Source organism: Rhamphochromis longiceps, linkage group LG4 (genome assembly GCF_057381845.1).
Source record: "Rhamphochromis longiceps isolate RC_006_pf linkage group LG4, R_longiceps_female_GT1.1, whole genome shotgun sequence".
NCBI classification, from domain to species: domain Eukaryota; kingdom Metazoa; phylum Chordata; class Actinopteri; order Cichliformes; family Cichlidae; genus Rhamphochromis; species Rhamphochromis longiceps.
In genome coordinates, this window is record NC_140560.1 from 12,335,173 (window position 1) to 12,357,275 (window position 22,103).

At 39.1% G+C, this 22,103-nt stretch overlaps 1 protein-coding gene across 1 annotated transcript; it reads right to left on the minus strand.

Annotated features, from left to right (window-relative positions):
* Positions 1–254: 254 nt before the first annotated feature.
* On the minus strand, positions 255–21,504 carry gucy2ca (guanylate cyclase 2Ca). The gene is made up of 27 exons (XM_085403333.1): positions 20,952–21,504; positions 19,743–19,855; positions 18,199–18,266; positions 17,897–18,115; positions 17,682–17,800; positions 17,364–17,463; positions 17,148–17,253; positions 16,925–17,069; positions 14,984–15,069; positions 14,771–14,888; positions 14,582–14,663; positions 14,238–14,331; positions 13,706–13,768; positions 13,547–13,618; positions 13,355–13,459; positions 11,783–11,869; positions 11,398–11,530; positions 9,205–9,342; positions 8,919–9,007; positions 8,644–8,735; positions 8,272–8,430; positions 4,862–5,054; positions 4,517–4,691; positions 3,282–3,380; positions 3,059–3,153; positions 2,866–2,942; positions 255–456 (listed from the first exon to the last, which is right to left on the minus strand). The coding sequence occupies exons 1-27, from the start codon at positions 21,172–21,174 to the stop codon at positions 255–257; spliced, it is 3,252 nt and encodes a 1,083-aa protein (XP_085259459.1). The 5' UTR covers positions 21,175–21,504.
* Positions 21,505–22,103: the final 599 nt, after the last annotated feature.

The window sequence follows — 22,103 nt, forward strand, 5'->3', positions numbered from 1 at the left end:
GCTTATGGAGAAACATTTGTATATAAATATGCCGCTCTTTGTGCCACAACAGTAACTACTTAACATCTTTAAAGGATCAGCAAGGCGAGTTGATCTCAAGGCGTTAGGCTGTTGGGGATGAAGAGACGTGCTGCTGCGGCGTTGTCTCTCCAACCGATGAATGAACAAAGCTGTCCAAAGAAACCCAGCAGTCCTGAATCTAACTTGACAAACTTGTACAAAGTCTACGTCTTGTGCTGAAAGCTCTTCTATGATCACAGGTAGGTGCTCGGGTTCTCAGTGACAGCTAGGTGGAAGTACTCTGGCAGGCTGTCGCTCTGCGCGCTGCTGTTGGTCTCCCTCCGGCGGATTTTGGTGGACAGGGTCTTCCTCTTTTTGAAGCTGTCCCCTCCACGCTTCTCCAGACTTAACACGATCATCTCTGCCAGATCCTTCTGAAGCGACTGGAAGTTCTCCCTGAGACAGTAACATTGTTTTAGATTATTAGTGTGAATGCTTGAAAAGCATTCACAGTATTGTTCTTCTAATCTTTATTCTATTTTATTTATTATTCTGTATTCCGTACGTTTTTTGTAATCTATCTCCTTCAAAACCGTTCAACTTAGAAAAACCATTCAAACACCGTTAGATTCCTATTCTTTTGGACAACACTGCTTCTATTTTTCTCATTTTTAACATTTATATTTTTTATTTTATTCAACTTTATTTAACAAAAATTTATAATGTATTTCAATGGGGAGACCCTTCAAATTCTCATTCAAATTCCTCCTCTTTAAACTGTATCTACTTCCACATACATTGACATAGAGCCACCATTCAAACTTTAAAACGAAGACAAGACATTCAACTATTCAACTTGTATTTATCTTTTCAATATCTATTATACTTTTTCTTCAGTTCCAGTTTAAGTTTCATGATGTTTTTTCAGCCGTTTCAGAGTTTATAATGGGTGTGTATGGGACGGAATGTTGGGGCTAGAGTGAGGCAGCTCAACTGCTAGAGTGAGAGGAGCAAAAAAATTAATCTTAAAATCTTTTTTAAAACTGCTGCTGTGTCCGCAGCGTTTGCTCTACAGGTATGATTTTACCCTCAAAACGTAGCCATGGCTGTCCTCTTTCATCCAATGTGTTTACTATTGTCCTAGGTGTTACGGTTCTCTCATAAATGTCACCAATGCACAGCCTCCTCCTTCCAACTCTTCCATAGACTCTAATGTTAAAATGGCTCAGAAGGTTCGTTTGAAAATCAGAAGAGCATGGTGTCTTTCCACTGTCACCACGTCCATATAATAAACTCCACAGACATGAAAACTGAGAATTAGGTAGACTAGACATTGCTGTCGCTCACGGTGAAAGAATTTCGTCAATACGACTTTTACTTTTCATTTGGGAGCGATTTGTTTCGGCCTGACTTTTCTGTTCATTTTAAGCAGCAAAAGTGAGGTGCATGTCTGTGTACGTGTGTATGGAGCCCTTGGGTGCAGTCACTATAGCAACCAGGCTCACACCTGCCTGCTTAACGAGCTCTCTCTCTCACTCTGCCAAGATTCATCTTAAACACTTCTCTTTCAACTGCTGCTGTGTCCACAGTGTTAAAGCCATCATTTTACCCTCAAAACGTCGCCATCGTTGTTCTTTTTCCAACATCTTGTCTTTCAAAGCTCAGAGATGTAAACTTTTTAAACTGTGTGGGTCCAAGTGGAGGGATCACATTTTAGTCATTCAGTGATTCAAAGAATATGACCTTTTAATATTCTTTCAGATGTTTTCTGACTCTAAATGTTCTTTTCTCATTTCTTAGGTTTTTCTAATTTACAATTAAAACATTTTCAGCTTTTTTCCAACTTCTTCTGTGTAACCTTCAGCTTTTAGCAGTTCAGCACTTTTGTTTTCAGGTTAAATTCGGTTTTTTTTTTTTTTATCTCATTCAAGATTTTTAACTTAAATTCAGTAATTAATTCATTTCAGTGCATACATTCAGATTCAAGCATTCACACTGCAGTTTCTTCAGAAAATGCACTTTCTAGTTGTGTAATGATGTAAAACTAAAATTAGGTATCACGCAGATTCTGAAAAAAAATGTGGAACGGTAAAATATAAATTGAAAACCAAATGCTAGCCTACAATATATTTTATCTAATATTCAATCTGTCTAAAAGAAAACTACATTACAAGGGGGAAACTGCTCTTTATGAACTCAGTGTGCATAACATCGGACAAGCTTTGAACCATCCCTTAGATCCATAGGTTTTTTGGATTGTGCCACAATTATGTAATTTTGTCAGATCAAATATTTTAAATGTGACTGAAGTGCAGACTTGCAGCTTTAAAACAAGGGGTTTAACAAAAACTATTGTATTACAAAGGCTCAAAAGTCATTGGACAGCTGACTGACAAGCTAGCTATTTCACTACCTACAAGCAGACGAATGATGAAAAATGTTTTCAACAATTTGGAGCCTTCTTTGTGATATTTTTTCTTTCATAATATGAAAAATACTTTCAGTGAGTGCCAGGTCTGAACTTCAGGCTGACCAGTTTGACTCTTTTACTGTAACATGTCCACAGGGTAGTCTGGTATTGTCTCGCTAAAACAAGCAAGGCTGGAAAAGCAGTTATCTGAGTGGCAGCATGTATTACGCCAACATCCGCATAATTCATCCTCATGTAGTAACTTTTTAAAAAATTTACAGTTAATTAGTCTATCAATTAACAAATGAAGCACTTTAAAGTAGGTGGTAATCTAATAATATAAAGAACATACATTATTTATTAAATCATAATACTGTTTACGTATTGTGTTCAGGGTATACCAGAGTTCTTCAACAGTTTGTGTAAAAATTCTTTATTGACAGGACTTTACTCACGCGCTCGGTGGCGTCGGCAGGTTGTAACTTCCCCCGGTCACGCCTGTTAACCAGTATGTCATCATTTTTCCTTTACCCTGTGGGTGAAGTGCAGACAAACACAAACACTCACACACACTCGTGACCTCAGTTTGTGTGGTATGGCATTTAAAGTAAATAAGTAAGTTAAAAAGCCCAACACCACCCAGCTCACCTTCAGATACGTCTCTCCTCGTTTTTCATACTCAAACTTGCAGTCCGTCCTCTGCAGGATGTTGATGGTAGACTGGCTGACATGAATTCTCAGAGCTGGAAAGATGATGTGAAAAGCAGCCATCGGACTCTGTGCTTGCATCTGCCCTCCCTTTGTGCCAATTCAAGCTAAGCGCCTAAGCTGCCAGTGTTGTGAGTGTGTAAAATGTGTGTGGTTGTCTTACGCAGGCCTGTGGACTCCATCCGTGAAGCCGTGTTAACCGTATCTCCAAAGAGACAGTAGCGAGGCATCTTCTTCCCCACCACTCCTGCTGCACATGGTCCTGGACACAATTACATAACAAGATTCAATTTATGCTTCCTTTAAAAAAAATGTATTTAGTTTTTTATTAGCATATAATTAACATTAACCTACACGTATATTATTTGGCCACTAGATGTCAGCAGCTCCATGACAGACAAAGGAAAACCGAGTTTGAGGGCTACACACAGAGAGGTCTAAACTTAATGGTTTATAGAATTTTTAGGAGAACATAAACAAACATGAAATTATGCTGGACTTCTGGGATGTGCAAACTGATATTTCCACTAATGCACCCCCATACATCAGAGATAGACAATTATGAACTGAGTGCTTGCTGCTGAACAGCTGGACGATACCTATACCTCTTTAATCTGGAGGATGTGGCACATCCATGTTTGCAAAAAAAAAGAAAAAAAAAGAAAGAATGTTTGGATTCATCTGACTACAAAATACTTTTTCACTTTGTCTCAGTCCATTTTAAATGAGTTTTGGCTTAGCATAGACAGAAGTGTTCCTGCATCATGTTGACGTTTGGCTTCCTTTTTACATGATAGAGTTTGTATTTGTAGATGGCACGGTCGGCTGTGCTCACAGACAATATTTTTGGAAGTGTTGCTGAGCCCATGCAGTGACAGAATCATGTCTGTGTTTAGTGCAGCGCTGCCTGAGAGTCCGAAGATCACAAGTATCTTTGTATTGATTTTCAGTCTTGGCCCTTGCACGGCGAGATTACTGCAGATATCTCAATCTGTGATCATATTATCTAGTGTAGAGATGATCAGTTTGTCGAAGTCTTCACAATTTCACTTTGAGGACCATTATTATAAAATTGTTCCATAATTTTGAGACATAAAATCTTTGCAGATCTGTGAACCTCTGCCAATCTTTACTGGTAAGAAATTCTATATTTTCTCCTCTTTTTTCCAGCTTTTTGTTGCTGCTGTTAACAAGCAGTTGCCAGGAGTTTTCATAAAATGTTACATTTATTCAATTTAAACATTTGATGTATTTTTTATTCTCTGTTGTGAACATCATTTGTGGCTTTATGAAGTTTGTAGATCATTGAACTCTGTCTTTATTTAGATTTTACACAGCATCCCAACTTTTGCAAAATTCGGATGAGACCATAGTAAAATCATTGTGAATCTCTGGTACCTGAATGTACACCAATACGGATCCATAGAGGAATCCCAGGCAGGTGCTCCAGCTCAAACGTCCCCACAAATGATAGGATGTCCAGGGCCATGTGGGCAATGTCCAATGCATGCCTGTTGCCGTTACGTTTGGGCAAACCGGATGCAACCATGTAAGCATCTCCTATTGTTTCAACCTACGAGACAATGGAAATGTAACTTATCTATAAAATCTTTGTCTTTATTCAAAAAGAAAATATTTATGTCTAACCCTAAGCACTTTCTTAGAAATGATAGATTAATGCTTAAAGAAATTGTGACCTCCTTGATAGTAGAGGCCTGGATTTCTGTTATCCTGCTAAGCTACCTTGTAGACATCATGGTGATCAAGAATGCTGTCAAAGTTCTTGTAGATTTCGTTGAGCATATCGACCACCTCCATGGGGGTGCTGTAGTAGCAGAGGGTGGTGAATCCCACAATATCACTGAAATAGATGGTGACCTCCTCAAACAGCTCTGGCTCCACACTCCCCGTTTCCTTCAGGGAACGCACCACTGGGCTATGGAGACGCAGAGAGAGTGGAAAATGTGATTACTGTCAGATATATTAATGTTACATGACTACAACATGTAAACATCCAAATACAGCATGATGGGGGTTTTCAGCCTCTACACGCAGTAAATGCTGGAGTGTAAATTCTGCGCTCAGTCATGACCAGAGATGGGTAATCTGATTACTTAAACAAGCACCGAGTGCGCAATGACGTAATGGGAAATTGACAGAGAAACTCGCGGATTCTTCCACTGACCGCTGCGGCACACCTGCACCAGGGCAAACCACCCCACTCCTGCTTTACAGGTGAAAATAGAGCAACAGGACCGCTAGTCTTTGATTTTATTTATTTTCAGCTGTGTTTTACTTGCATCTATTTGAAAGACTGAGTGTAAACACAAAAAATATTTTTATTTTATGTGCTGGAATGTGCAGAAAATAGGTTTAAATGTTAAACAAATTTCTTCAAGTCAGAGAATGTTGCATATAATTTATTTTTTGCTTGATGCATAAAGTTAAAAGATTAAAACTAATAAAACAAGTTTTAAAAAGAGACTTTTCCATTTGATTACATTTTGTATGATGGATTATGTAGAAAAAGTAGAATTGGGCTGAAAGATCTATCGCTTTATCACCTATTCAGGTTGTAAATCGTGTTTTTAAAAAGTAACTAAGTAATTAATTACTTTTGAAAATAAGTAATCAGTAAAGTCACGGGATTACTTTTTTGGGGAAGTAATCAGTAATTAGTTACTGATTACTTTTTTCAAGTAACTTGACCAACACTGGTCATGACTATGCAGTTATAAGGCTGCATAGTCAGATAGAATGCCCAGAAGAGACGGCGGTCATTACTTCAACAGTAAATACACAAGTGTACAATCAAATTCATGATTAGATTTGTGATGGCAAAGTCACTTTGAGGATGATAATCCATCTTGTTACAGCGCAACGAATGCTAAATCTTTTCTTGCTGAAAGGCAATCAAAGGAAAAGGTCTGTATCTCTATCCAAATAAAAATTAATGAACAACAAAAAATGGACAACAACAAGCCTCCTCCCTACAAAGCTGACCTAGCAACTTATTTCTGACCTCAAAAAGTTGGAAGCAGTTTGATGGACAATATGATTTTTCAATAGTAAACCCCAAGCCTGATATAATTCTGACCATTATAAAAGCTGGATGCTGTGCAACAAAGTATTAAGTGTTTTTAATACTTCTTAATATTTTTTCTTCTACAAAAACAAATAAAAGAATGAAGTGTGGTGATTCTATAGATTTTGCCAGGTATTGTATTACAAAATACTCCAATTACCAATCACTGATTATGATTGAAAATTTGTTATAATTATATTATGTTTATATGTTATGATACATGTGTTATATTTGATAACATTATTAATATCAGTATTCATAAATAGTGTAAATCTGCATAACCTATGTCCCTAAACAGGTGGATATTTAGAGGGGTTTGTTTTTTTAAACAAAACCACTGCCTGCTGCTGCTAAACCTGCTTATTTTTACTAGAGATGGCACGATACCACTTTTTTATGTCCGATACTGATATCGATATCACAAATTTGGATATCTGCCGATACCGATATGAATCCGATATAGTGTTTTTTAATCAACAAAACTGTTTTTTTTTTAAATATCTTGCTGCATTTTGTATAAGTTCATACTCAAGTTTAAAACAACAACTACACTAAAGCTATTCTGTTATACCTATATGCAAAAAAAAAAATTTCATAGTTCAGCAATACTGATCAATCTAATAAACTTAAACCTACACCATCCTCCCTATTCTGGTATTTTAAAGAGTACTTAGCGTAAATATTAAGCAACCTAACTAATAGGGTTCCAACTCCCAGCAACAACAAAAATAAATAAATAAAAAATAGGGAACCACCCCTCACGCTCCACCTCATGATGCTTAATCAACGTAATCAACCTTAATTTGATGCAGTGTGAAAAAAAAATGCACAGAAATCAACTATTTTTCAAGAAATATTAAATAGATTCAACATCTTTCTTCAACAAAATTGCAGACTGCACAGATGGTACCTTCCCAAAGGAAAAAGTACTATAGCTTACTAGGGTATATATATTAGACTTAATAGTCACTATATACAGTAATTGACTTCTATTCATTTTACATCAAATTAAAACTTTGGGTGTAAGATTCGGATAATTATTTATTAAAAGCTAGACATTTTAAATGAGAATAAGAAAGAAAAGTATGTCTTTGTGCCCCCTTTTCCCTGTTAATGCCCTATCGGGCCCCCTGGCTAAACTTGCTAGATCCGCCCCTGCACAGTTACCAGCCGTCAGCTACGTAGAAAAAGATCCTCGAGTAGAAAGTAATATTAAATACATTCTAACAACAGCTGATCAAGCTTAAACGTGCTGCTGTTGTTCAGCCGCTGGTTTCCTCTTTCTGGTGCAAAGTGGGCCAAAAACAAACCAGAGAGACGGACTCGCGACAGAAAAGCCGATCAGCTGATCATTAAGCAGTTTCATGATTGAAGTAGCAGCAAGAAGAGGCAGTCGCTCCATATATCGTTTGGTAAGCTTAACGCAGGAATGCTTTACAAACATTCAGAGATGGACTTACACACTTGCTTTACTTCTCTCGGGGATAACTTTGTCGGCGATGAAATGCCGGGTTGCTAGCGAAGCTCCACATGCTATCCAGACCACCGACAGGTCCCGCATGCCACAGCCGCTCTATCACGTGATGCATACTGCTCCGACGTGCTAACGTTCTGAGGTGAGTTACGGCGTGTTGCAAGTTTTGAGTTGCTTTCGTGACCTACTACAGCCGGGAGGAACACCGCTTTCCCGGCACATCGTGCCTCGACCTCCCGATCGGCTTCGAGCTGGCGGCCTCCGAAGAATGCGGCTAAAACTTTTGCGAGATCTCGCAAAAGTCCGTCTTAATTTTTTTTTCCTCCCTAATTTTTTTTTTTTCCTCCCTAATTATTTTTTTTTTCCTCCCTAATTATTTTTTTTTTCCTCCGTAATTTTTTTTTTCTCCCATGTCCCCTGGGGGGCTCCGTAGATACGTAATATCGGATCGGTCCATCTCTAATTTTTACATATGTGGTGTGCAACACTATAATCAGCACAACATATACAGAAACACTGTAATGAGGAGGAGAATGCAGACTTGAAAGTTCCTGGTGTCAGATGCCTCTGAGTCAGCTGAGTGTAAAAACCCACCCAGGAAGAAGCATAAAGTTGAGGCGATCCGCTCTGTCCCTCTCAGCTTTGTACAAAGCCGTTCTCTCCTCCACGAGCTTCTCCAAAGTCCTGGAGTACATCTGCAGACGACGGATCAGGTTGTCCATGTACGTCTCTGTGGCTTGGTTATGGAGGTTACTGCATCAGATCAAAAATGTTTTATATCACCATATCAGCTGTTACTGCTACTTACTGCTCTTCATTTAAGAGAATATGACAGAAAGACGTATTTTTGAGGAAAACCTCCTCACTTGGGTCTTTGAGGTGAGGTGTTTGGCAGTTAGTTCGGAATGTGTCAAGTTATAAAAATGAATCGAAGCCACACCGAAGAAACACACAATGGGAATCTACCTGAAAATATTTCCAAGCGTTAACTCGATTCTTTTAAAATCTGGCCTCCGTTCTGGGTCTTCCTCCCAGCAATTCTTTATCAGTGTGTACAGCTGTATAGACACAGAGATACACACAAAACACGCATAAAAAACACAAAGAAAAAAAAGAAGAGGAAAGTGTTTTTTATATACTTCATTTAGTTGAATGGATCCATATAACTTTATAAACTCTATAAGAATCAGGGTGTGTTGCTGTAACAGCTCCTTTGCGTTTGAAAGGCTTTTTTTTTTTACCTCAATCTCTCTGTCTGACACACCCTCAAAGTTCAGGTCAGGTCTGAAGACATTGTGCCCGATAGGATGCTGCAATCTGTAGATCTTCTCTGTGGGTTTGCACAGCGGTCAGTTAAACAAGATAAGTATGGGACACACGTTACTCTGTGACCTCTGTGTTTCACAGTGTGCCGAATTTTGCATCTTGTATGTGTAAAATGGTCTTTAAATCAACGAAAACCGACTGACAAAGACAGAAATACATTTTTTCAGTTCTGCTGTTTATGGCTGTATAATGGTGGCCTACCTCTAACATCAGTGCAGTACTCTGTGTAGAAAGGGGCTTGTCTCATAACAATCTCATGGGCAATGATGGCATAGCTGTAGACATCGCCTTTTGGAGACACCCCAAATTTACGAAGATGCTCCGGGGCGGTCCACAAATCTGATTGGACAGAAAACCAGCAACATCAGTTTATCATCAGTTACTTTCACCAATCAGAATCACACCTTTCAATGTCAGACACATTTTTCAAATATATTAATTCTATGTTTAAATCTGCAGCTACCCTAACCCTGAACATAAGTTCAGCATTTACAAAGTCAGCCCCCTTCATCTGACTTCCCCTTGTAGCCAGTGCTCATCTTAGCCTGGCTTATTAGAATGTTCGTCAGACATATCTTCCTCCGCTGTCTTGCAGTACTTTGAACAAAAAATAAGAAGACTTATCTGAAATTACACGTAACCCAGTGAGCTGCTGCTGGAGCAAAGAAAAAGGTTAGCTAGTCTTTGACAGCCAAGCCACAGGCGGTGCAATATTTCCTCAGCCTGACAGAAACAGATAGTGACTCTCTATTGGAGATCCTTACTGTGTGTCTCTATGGGAGCTTTGTACAGGGATCTCCAGCTGCCCCTGAAGCCTATTACAGGTACAGTAGACAAAGCAACACCTCTGACTATTCATAGTTGATGTGTTTGAAAAGATAATAATAGTGATCCTTCAGCAATGATGGAAAGTCAGGCAAAGAGATTAACTGTTTACCTGCAGAATGAGTCCTGATTACATCTAACAGGCCAAACAATCCTGACTTTATCCAGCAGCCTCTACAGAAGTTACTGAGACCTCACCCCAGTTTCCTGAGCCAGCCTGGCTGCATTTTCTGCTTCCCTGCAGACCTCAGACCCGCCACTGCTGTTACAAGGTCCTGGGTCATGGAGTAGAAGCTCCTCGGCAGTGTTACTGTTACAACCCTTACAAATGAGAGCAATCTCTTTTGTTTTTTAAAACAATTGTCCAAGTGTGGAGAATCCACTGGTGAAAAAAAGTCTATGTCTGGCTGGTCAAGGAGAACTTTAAAATAGCATCTATGCTACTCTGTGAAGTAACATGGACGCCATTTAAAACCAAGGTGATTGCTGTTTATGATAGAGATGCTGCTGCTATGTGTCGCAGCCAAATAGCAAAATTCTGCTATGTGGCTCCGAAAGTCGATCAGACCCTGCCCCCTCCAAAACAGGATGGAGTCTTACCCAAAGAAATTTTGCATTTTTTTTTTTTGTGTCTACAGCTACTGTAGAGGTTCTACAGCAATACAATAGTGTCACGTTGTTCTTCAGTTAAAAATTCTGTGTTCTGATTTCATTAGTAGCCTATTTAACTCCTGAGAGTACTTTAAAATAACTCTCTGAATTAAAAGCTGTTTTTTTTTCCTAGTTTATACCTTTTATAATTGTTGTGTGTTTTGTGCCAGTTTGCTGCCAGAAAACTAATTTGTTTTTCCTTCCCAGTCTTTTTTCCTCACACTGACTTCAGAAGTCAGAGAAAAACTAACAAGAAAAGCTGATTTAGTGATTTAGTGACTGCAATGCATGATTTAGTCATGCATTGCAGTCGCCGTAAGGTAATGTCGGAGGCCAAACCAGTCATATCGTTGCTTTAGTTAAGCTAATGTTTATATTTGATTAACATAAATCCTGGACAGTTTATGAGGGGAGGATTATTATTCAAGGAAGTCAGAATACCAGGAGCAAACCCATGCAATCAGAGGGAGAAGAGGCAAACCCTGCACAGAATGGCCACAGCCAACGGGGAGGTTGGCTGATGCTGTGATGTGACGGTGCTAACCACCACATCACTGTGCTCACCTGACCACAGACATGTCATCCCAAGCTCAACCAACAGGTAAAGCAAGAGCAAGGCAACAATGACCATTAGAGAGCCGTCAGTCTAACCCATGCTGGCAACCCTCATTAGAGAAGGATGATACAACCCAAGCATATAAAACACAATTAACCCAGTTAAACTCTCTAAGTCAAGAAATGATATGATTAAATTAAAATCAAGAAATACACTCCAAAAGCTTCAAACACTCAAAACTCTCACACAAACACTCAGAACAGAGCAGGATTCTAACTCAGCAGGAGCTTTTAGGAGAAAACGATGATCTCAGAGCTTAGATCAATACTCAGCCACACTGATAACATTTTTTTAAAGCTTACCTTTTCCTGTATTTAGCATGGTGTTGCAGCCAAAGTCAGTGATCTTGACCACCATACGGTTGTCGACAACACAGTTGGAGGACTTGAGGCGGCCGTGGACTGCAATATTGCTTGAGTGGAGATATGACATGCCCTATCGAATATATACAGCAGAGCAGTGGTTATTATTTGCTATTTCAACAATTTTTTATCATGTGTTCTGGTTGTTTTTTCTCTTAAGAAAATCCTGAAATTATATGTTGTTGAAACAAAATATGTGCTGGAGGTGCTTTAAATGTGGTATTTAAAAACAAACCAGTTACCCAAAAGAAAACAGGCAAAATAAAAATAAAAGAAAGCATTTAATAAATCACATACTCAGAAAGGCAACTTAAAGAAACAATACCTTTGCTATGTCATACATGACTGATATTTTAAACTCCATATCCATGAATGTTTCATCTGGGTAAGAGATCCTGTCACTGAGAATGTACTGGGGGGGAAAACATGAGCAAATTCAGGTTTTAGCATTTTTGGAAACTGAAACAAGTCTGTGTGTGAGAGAGTCTGAATCATATGCATTCATACACACTGTAAGTGTTCTTTAAACACTGAGTGTCCATAACTTATCAACAAGTGAACATCAAAGTCACTGTGAACTATGTGAGCACTGAAAAGTCAAATCAGCATAGAGTCAAAAATTGTTCAGCCGCTGGTTTCCTCTTTCTGGTGCAAAGTGGGCCAAAAACAAACCAGAGAGACGGACTCGCGACAGAAAAGCCGATCAGCTGATCATTAAGCAGTTTCATGATTGAAGTAGCAGCAAGAAGAGGCAGTCGCTCCATATATCGTTTGGTAAGCTTAACGCAGGAATGCTTTACAAACATTCAGAGATGGACTTACACACTTGCTTTACTTCTCTCGGGGATAACTTTGTCGGCGATGAAATGCCGGGTTGCTAGCGAAGCTCCACATGCTATCCAGACCACCGACAGGTCCCGCATGCCACAGCCGCTCTATCACGTGATGCATACTGCTCCGACGTGCTAACGTTCTGAGGTGAGTTACGGCGTGTTGCAAGTTTTGTGAGGTGCTTTCGTGATATTTAATGGATCGGATTACATTTTTTATTTTTCTCAGATATCCGATCCAGTAATTTAGGTCAGTATCGGACCGATACCGATATGTACGGAGCCCCCCAGGGGACATGGGAGAAAAAAAAATTAGGGAGGAAAAAAAAAAAATTAGGGAGAAAAAAAAAATTAAGACGGACTTTTGCGAGATCTCGCAAAAGTATTGCGAGCGCTCGCAAAAGTATTGCGAGATCTCGCAATAAGTATTGCGAGCGCTCGCAAAAGTATTGCGAGATCTCGCAAAACTCCAACAATGGCGGCAGCTACTTAGTTGTAATATTACTCTTTCTGGGTCACAAAATACACTTTTAAGATATTTTGAGGCGTGAATGTAGTTGTGTAAACGTCAGATACCTGCTCGGTTTACAAGACATCACATATTTGCAAAAGAGCTCCGACGTTTTTGGAGATCTGACACCCACTAGCTCGAAGCTAACGGGAGGTCGAGACCTACTACAGCCGGGAGGAACACCGCTTTCCCGGCACATCGTGCCTCGACCTCCCGGTTGGCTTCGAGCTGGCGGCCACTGTTTTTCTGCATGCAGTGTGACAAAAAGCAGACACAAAGCTCAAATCATCTCAAATTAGTTCTTTGAACTTTGTAATCAAACGGCCTCCACATCACCAAATCTCAATCCAGTCGAGCACCGTTGGGAACAGCAGGTGTAACTAATGAAGTGGCTGGTGAGTGCATTTCTGTGCTCATGGGTGTTTTTTTTTTTTTATTGTTATACAGATTAGAAAACAATCTAAACGATAAGATAAACTGATTTACAAACAGAAATCCCAGCAGCAGGACCTGATATGAAGGTAGAAACAGTGTGTGAACGTTGCTCTGCTCTTACCCTGAGGGAGCCCCTCTGACACAGCTCAAACACACCGTACACACCATATTCAAACTTCACTGTGCCATAAAATTTGGTCAGATTGTAGTAGTCAATGCGCAGCAGCTGGAACATGAAGACAGTGGCAGGGAGAGTTAATTATTTTTTATGTACTTTTATTAACCTCTAAGATAAAACGCAGAGTTATCTTACAGTGTTGAGCTCAATCCTCTGGTCCTCGGTGAAGTCTCCCTCTGTGGTTTTCAGCTCTTTCATGATTACAGGCTGGAGAACACAGAGAAAAGGACCGACATGATCATTTCCCTTTGAATCTTTTTAAAATCAGATATCAATTTTTTGGATTGCTGATACCTTCTTGTCGTAGCGGCCTCGCTGCCTGAAGTATATACTGTCCTTCCTCTTATCTTCATCAATCTGTTTCATAAACACACACATACATTCTTATCTTGAACTGCCATAGATTTGAAAGCTTTTTACATACATTTTAGGACAGGTTTTATTTTCAATAAGATAGCTGCAGATGTATGGCCCTGTTCTAACACAAGAATCACTGAGCAAACAGGTCCAAAACAGAGCAGGCATCCATGACTTAACATTCACCTTCCTTCTAGGTGTATCATGTTCAACATGGGCTGCAAAGCAGCTTGCAGAGGCATTAAGATCATCTGTTATCACCTGGGATTGTGTGACTCTTGGACATCAGTTTCACTTTTTATTGAACTTTAACAATTTAGCACATACTCTGACATTTTCATGTAGTCATATCTTATTTATCTTGTTTAATGCGTATCAAAAAAAAAGCCTTACTGTGTCATAGAGCTGCATTTTTTCAGCAGTCAGGGAATAAAATCTGGAGTTAAAGTTTGCTGATGAGAGCATTTACCTTCAGAGACACTTCCTTCTCATCCAGAGGGCCAATCAGGTGAGGTTCGATGTGAGACCATTTCTTCTGTAGACAGCGTTCTTTCCTGTTCTGCCTGTCAGTAAAAAAATATTTTTAAAAAGCATGCAGTAAATGATCGTATATGTTTACTGCATAATAAGATGTTGTTGCGCCAGGTTGAAAAACACAAGGCAGTATTTGCCACAGAGCTGTTACCCTGTCCTCCTTTACCTAAATAAGGCAAATACTGCCTCATTTTTTCAGCTCAGCTCTAGTGATGCACTTGTGCTAAAATGTGACATGCAGCTCTTCTACCACAACTGGGAAATGAATCTGCAGTTTACCTGTAGAAGATAAGAGCGACTCCCGTCACCACCACAACGCTGAGACTCAGAACAATCACAATGATTTCCTGCATGTCAAACTCTGAAAGCAGACATGCATGAATAGAGTAGAAGATTCAGAGCTTTGCCTTGAATAAAGCATTAAATCATTCTGTAAATTATTCTGCAAAAAGTTCATGTGTGTTTTACCATCCGGCATCTTTGGCTCGTCAGGAGGCAGCTTGTTTCCTGCCCACGGCAGAGTGGGGTTTTGGGTGTAATTGATGGTTTTATTTAGTGATGTATCAAACAATAGCAGAGTTTTATACTACAGAGGAAGAGAGAGAGGAAAAATGTAAGGAAAAAAACAGCTATTCACTTTTAATGCAGCAGTGTTAACTGATTAATAAACAAAGGTTTCACCTTGGCAGTGTTAGCTGATGTGTAAATGATTGAGAAGTTAACATCTCTGTCCCCATATTCATCAAGCACATAGTGTCCTCCCATACCTGCTTGCACACACAATCATATAAACAAGACAATAAAACATTTTTGCATTATGCTTTTCCAAAAAGTTTCATTTAAAAAAAATGCTTTGACTCAATGTTACCTAAAAATTTGACATGAAAAACTGCAAATAATTATTTCATTATCAATAAATTCTGTTTATATCCTTTATTAACTGTTAGGTAATTGCAGCTATACAACATGAGAAATCTGCATTTCTGAAAGTCAAAGTTGATCTTTTGAAGCTTTGTTTTTTCTTTTTTACACAATAACTACAAAACATAGAGATTCTATATACTCCAATCAAAATTATTGCCAGCTGAACGGATTAACAGATAAATCACACACAAATTACAAAAAGCACTACTCGAAAAATTAAAGTAATGATTAGGGTGGCAAGAACTGCTGCTCCTGGAGTGGCCACTGGAGGTTGTCTCCTAAAGTGACTCAATCCTTATAGACTCCCATGTTTAAAAGCCCAAAAACTACTCATCCATTTGTATTTTGTTAAAACGTAAAGTTCAGGATGTGGCTGCTTTGACTGCTGACGACGGTAACACTTTCATAAGTGGAAACTTGATTTATTGTATACATGCATAAAATAATACACGTGAAACTTAAATTGTTCTATGAATGTTCAAAGAGGGATTCTTCCTGGCCCTACCTTTCACAATAAAACATGTGACTGCTGTAAATAAAATTGATTGGTAGAGGCAGGATACACATAACTCATAACGCATAGAGACAGACAACCATTCACACCTATGGGCAGTTTAGAGTTACCAATTAACCTAACCCCTCACATGACTACATGTCTTTGGACTGTGGGCGGAAGCCGGAGTGCCCGTAGAGAACCCACGCAAACAGAAAGACCCCGCCCTGATGGTTGAAATGAACTCAGGACCTTCTTGCTGTGAGGGAACAGTGCTCACCACCGTGCCACTGTCCTGCCCTGATAGATTCCTAACGTTATATATAACAAACAACAGTTATGTGAATTAAACAATTGAAAAGCTGTTTATTTGTGACTCCAGTAATGACAGAAAGCATGTGTATTTTCATACAAGCGTAGAACAAATCAAACCTCCATGTAGAAATCAAGAGGTGACAATCACTTCTGGCTACAAAAAAAGAAGCCATTTTCCAAAACCCCTGACATGCAGGCTTCATAAAACTGAGCCCAGAAGCAGGTGACCTTATGGTGACTCATCCATCTTTTATATACAGTCTGTGGCATCCCATTATTGCTGTAGTCGGTACAGAAAAATAAATCACAATGGAATCGTTTTCATACCTGTACCTTTTAACCATAAAGAAAAATCCAGAAGACCGACTGACCCTTTTACTTGGGTACAAGTAAGAGGGCAGGATAAGAGTTAGCCAGAAAACAATAAAAGTTACCATAAAACAAAAGATCAAGGGCTGTAAATACTCACTTTGATCTCATACTCTGTATCTTGGAGGACAATCTCCACATTACAGTGAGCTGAACTGCAGTAAATATTAACTTGAAGAAAAAACAAGCAATGAAAATCTCTTTATCCTTTCAAAGTCATCTGAAGTCATCTTCAGGTATGATTGGTTTTGTTGTATGATAGCATCCAAAACCTCAACACAGAGCAGCAGAATTTAAAAAAGAGACGGCGGTTGTGTTTTAATGTGAAAGCCATCTTTGTTCCTCAGCTGCAGTCAAACGTTGATCTAAGCAACATCAATCTTGTGGGCATAAAATAAAAGAATGTTTAACTCATCCTTCTTATTTCAGCTACTTGAATAGGTATGGTGTCCTCCCGGATACTGCTTATCACAGTCCTCCGGCATTCTGCCTCCAGCTGTGTTATCTCTGGTCATACGCACCATAAAATGAGATGTTTCCAAATGGGTTGTCACCCAGAGAGCCATTGTCGGTCCCGTTGTATTTTTGCATGCTGAGCATCCTCTCTCTGAGTGCTTTACCAAACAGCAGAGTCCCATCATGATATCCAGCCACATAATCATTTATCTGCACGAAAGAATGGACGATAAAAGACCGAGCAGTTACTTCATGTGGTCTTCTTTCTAAACTTGAGGTGCGACTCACCGTTTCATTGAATGAAGAGCCAGAGGTGTAGTTTCTCTGCGGCAGAGTGACCACTAAGACACTTTCCATACCCGCAGAAGATGTGGTGTTTAAATAATAATCAGGGCTGAATGAAGGAAAATAGTTTCTTAGTATTAAGATTTCTTGATTCCCACTTAATAAAAACATTGTGGTAGCAGTGCATATGTGAAACAATAAATTCATGTCCAGGCTTACTTGTACACATCTATGAGAATAAACAGGAAGTCTTTGGGAATCTGGCCCACCAGCTCCTTTACTGAAATCATCTCATCAGTGTTCCCACATAAGATTAAAACTGAAAGAAATAAATCAGTTTTACAGTAAGCAAGAAGGAAAATTCTTCAGCTGTCTTTGTGCACTTCTTCAGTCAGACTACTGGTTGTTCAGCTCTTTCAGTCTTGACTACTGCTTAAATAATCAACTTACAATGAAATCCCCAGAGGACCAAGGCATTTTCTGCTTTATTAAAAAAACTATAAATTCTCAAAAACAGACAAAAATATATATATTCACTGTTGCTGTGTCTTTTCGGAGACTGGAACAATTTTTTCAGGCCCTCCTCTCCATGAATTGGCTCTGTGTTTGTGCCCAGCATAAACTTGTTATTTTGTGCCGTCAGTGCGTTGATATACCTGTGGCAAAGCAATGAAACAAATCAAAAAGCTGGTTTATGCTGGAGTACAAATGAAACAACAGATCTTATCCATAATCACTTGAGTTTGGCTCACCAGAAGCAGTCCTCAGATGCATTGTTGGTTTTCTTATAGACGTAGAATCGGCTCCACGGCTCCTTGAATGGCAGAGTTTCATTCATAAAGTGAAGGAAAAAGTCACAGATCTTTCGTGCTGGAGGCAGAATTCGGGTTAGTTTAGGCTTGTAGTCACAAGAGAGGCCAAAACTTCCAGCAGAGATGATGGGAATGGTTAAACGCAGACCAATGTTTTCACTGGAGAAAAACAAACGGGCAAAAATTAAAAACTCATGAATTAAAAAATCTCCTGAAAGTAAAAGAAAAAGATCCATACTTACTCTACTAACTGATAGGTGGCATATGTGCAGGAAGGCCCCAGCATGACACATCCAACTTCACCATTAGCCTGAAGAAAGTTACAACTGCATTAAGGAAAATGAACTTCAGAGCAGTTACTTCACAGTCTAGTACTTGCATTTAGTCTTTTTGCTTCAATTCCTCCTAGCTCTGTAATTTTGCAATATTTCCCCAAATCCATTTCATTAGTCCCCAGTAAAATTGGACAAATCTGTTGCTCTTGACTGTGCTGGAGGAAGCAGTATCAGCTGTTTGGCCTAATGTCAGCTGCACTGACTGAGTTCACTATGTGGCATGCTTTGTCTACATTGCACTGTGCTTCTATTTAGCCTGGTGTTTGTGGTGATACTTGTATCTTGACATTCCACTAATTTATAAGTATCATAACTTCTATATCACCAAACCCTCTGGTAAACTTCCTCTTTAGCTCAGCTGCCTCTGTGACCGATGCACACAGTTACCTTCCAATCTAAACCAAACAAAGCTCATAGTTTAATCTCTTGCAAGTGATGGCAGTATCATCTTCACATAATCAATGAGTCTGTGGCATCAAGCACAAGTCATCAAGTCATCCTGCCCCCAACACCACTCAGAAAAATATTTCAGTATTTCTCTGATCTCTTTCACTTCTGCCCCCTTCCTCTCAAATCTCTGCTCGTCTGACACTGGACACTTGTCAGATAATATCTCCAAGCTGCAGACCTTATATACTGACTGTTGTTTACCTGAGGTCTATACTGTATGACTTTTTGGTACATAAAATGGGCAAAAGTATTGGGTCATTCTGTCTGCCTTTACAATCACTGACGAAAGAGTGGGTTGTTCTAAAGAGCTCGCTGAATTCAGACGTGCCACTGTAATAGGATGCCATCATTGCAAGAAGTCAGTTCATAAATTTCTTCCCTCCTAGATCCTCTATGATCAGATGTAAGTGTTTTTATTGCAAAGTGGAAGCATTTAGGGAGCAAAAGAGTTCCCAATCCCTTCTGGCATTAACATCAGCATAAAAACTGTCCACCGGGAGCTTCATGGCACCTTCTCTAGATGTAACATGTAGATGTCCCATTACTTTTGTTCATATATGAGGAAAGGTTATTTTACAAATCAAATATAAATATTACTATTATTATTATTTGAATTATGACGAATAACAGTGGTGACATTTATGGAAAAAGTCTACAGAGAGCTGAGGTCATCACTGATTTCTTTGTTTTCTACTGATGATGTTTTAGAAATAATATTTTCATGCATCCCCAAGAAATGAAAATGTCCATTCACGATGTTAAGTTCATGTTTACAACTAGAACTGTCCTGCTGTGTGTAATGATGCCAGTTACAAGCCAATTTAAGCATAACAACCTCAAACCATCAGTAGTTGCAGAACTGCAAAAACCCCTCAGACCTATTTACAAGATCTAAAACAAAGGCTTTAAAAAAACTCAGGGGCTTTAGGAACAAGAAAATCACATCAGAAAGTGTTATGTCTGATTGTGCCCACTATGTTTAAGCAAGTAACCACACTTACGTTTAGTTTCTTGAGTATTGTCAACCCCTCGCACGTGCTGCTCCCGCAGCCCTGCCGCTTGTACAAGTTGGTGTTGAACCCATTGAAGTTAGCAGTCAAAGTGAAGTCTAAACCTTGAGTCATGGAAAACAAATTGATAAGAGTTATGAATGTCGGAAAACAATGAGATTAGATTAGTCTGACACTGGCAAAAATAGGTCTAATGGTTGAATTTGCATCAGAAGCAGGAAGAACAGTAACATTTTTTTTTAAAGGGTCCCTTAATAACAGATACAGCAGATATGTTTAAATAACATATCTAAACATAACATATTTAAATCTCTAAATTAGTTTCATTTGTATCATATCTGTCAATATGTTTTTCCCCTACAGAATAAAATGCTAAAAATTACTTAAAATAGCATCATAACAAATGCTTTTGTCCACCAGAGCAGCTCTGGCTCCGCTGTTAACAGCACAGCCAAGGTTGTGTGTGACGGAGTACAGGATCAGAGTCGAATGGTGTTACGGGTAGCTATTAAACATTCCTGAGAACCGTGAGTCATCTTTTGTCCTTCTGTTGGCATTGACTGCAGAAATCTTGCATCAGTCCTTTTAGTAATAAAACGAGCAACCTTGAACTATTTAACAACAGCGAAAGTGACATATGATTTGGTACATAAACCACAAGTTAATGATGTATTTAACTTTTTCGTGGTAAACACGCACAAGCAGTAAAACACTGGTCAAACATCAGTGAGACAGATTCCTGGAAGAATGATTCAAATACACAGAACACTTTTAAAAGCTACTTTAATGGTTTCCTTGCGGGACCCGACTATTTTAGCCTCGCCTTGTACACACAGTAAAAGGACCTAGAAAGAGGTATCTTTTATATCTATCTGCAGGCAGCTTGAGAAAAATGTATTTATATGTTATATCTTTTTAACCTATGATAAATACAATTTCATGTGAAAATAAGATAATAGTCATACATAAATGTCATACTTTTAGACTAGGCAAACAAAAACCAAGCAGTCCAGTTTTTTAATTTTTAATTTTTAAGCTAAGTGTGAAAGTTGACAGTAAAGTATGTTTTGTGTAGGTTAATGCATTCGCAGAGAGACTTTTAAGATACTGCTGTATATATTGATACCCTTCTTGTTGTTCTTCGAGCCTGATGTGTTTTGTTTTGTGTGTTTTTTCTGTTGGGTATCTATCTGTCCATACCATACTTATCGTTCTCCTGCTTGTCAGCTAGAATAGCTTGTTCCACGGCCGCCTTCACAAGTGGCATGCTCCATTCATAAGTGTTGTCCTCCAGCAGTACAATATTCATGTAGTAAGAACGGTTTGAATTCAAACAGTCATCAATCATGTCACTGGCGACCATGGCGAGCGTAAGTACGCCCAGGTAAAGTAAACTGGACATCCTGATCACTGAGACTTTCATTTTTGCCTCTGAATTTTTGGCTCTAGTATAGATGTCAAAAATAGAGACCTCTGCTCAGGTAAACAGGATGCTGGAAGCACGACATATCTTCCCCACTGATGACAAAAGTTCAAAAACAGAAGTCAGCACATCTCTGCAGTAACCAAAAAGAAGTCGCTCTCCTGATCCGATGCCAAGAATCCAGGTAAGAGAAGTTTTGTGTAAGATCCGGCCCCCAAAACTTTCAGTAAATTCAGAATATCGAGATTGAAGACCAAAAAGAAAAGAAATAACAGCTGTTATGTTCCTCTTGGTAAAGACCGAGTTCTTTAATCGTCCACCTTAGTACAGGCTGGTCTCCTTTTGTTAATGAACAACTGCAGTGAGGCAGAGGGAGGGCAGGGCAGGAAAAACTCACACACTCTACCTGGAATGACACCTTACTTTAAAAAGTGACCAGGATTATAATTTACCCTGTTTATAAACACCAAGTTTAGACCTGCCTCCCTATTACCATCTAAAAAAAAAGTTTATTTCCTTGTTTTTAGCGATGATCCCATCAAGTGTGAGAACAAATGTCAGATTTTTAACAACAGCACATTAAATCTGGCTCCTGGAAACAGAACACAACAGTACACAGTGGCACCACTTAAACACCTGTTTTGCCTTTTTTCTAACCGCTTTGTTTCCTGCACTGTAGACGTCTTTACGCAGAGGCGGGGGAGAAGCTTTAATGCTTAGGGGGTCAAAGCTCACAGGAGGCCATAAAAGCGAAGGCTTGTGTGGAGCTGATAAATATTGCTGACCATAAAAGCCAGGTCGATTAAGCCTGTAAAATAAAACCTGTGCCACTGCATTTTCCGAAGAAAAAAACATTTAAATCCTCAGTGTTCTATATATACAAATCCTTGTATATATAGAACACCAGGATCTAAGATTGAGATATTTAA

Coding starts and splice junctions, on each gene's coding strand:
- gucy2ca (XM_085403333.1), bottom strand. CDS start 21,174: ATGAAAGTCTCAGTGATCAGGATGTCCAGTTTACTTTACCTGGGCGTA. Junction 14,664..14,770: donor CGAGCCAAAGATGCCGGATG/GTAAAACACACA, acceptor GTCTGCTTTCAG/AGTTTGACATGCAGGAAATC. Junction 8,431..8,643: donor ACGCTTGGAAATATTTTCAG/GTAGATTCCCAT, acceptor GATCTGATGCAG/TAACCTCCATAACCAAGCCA.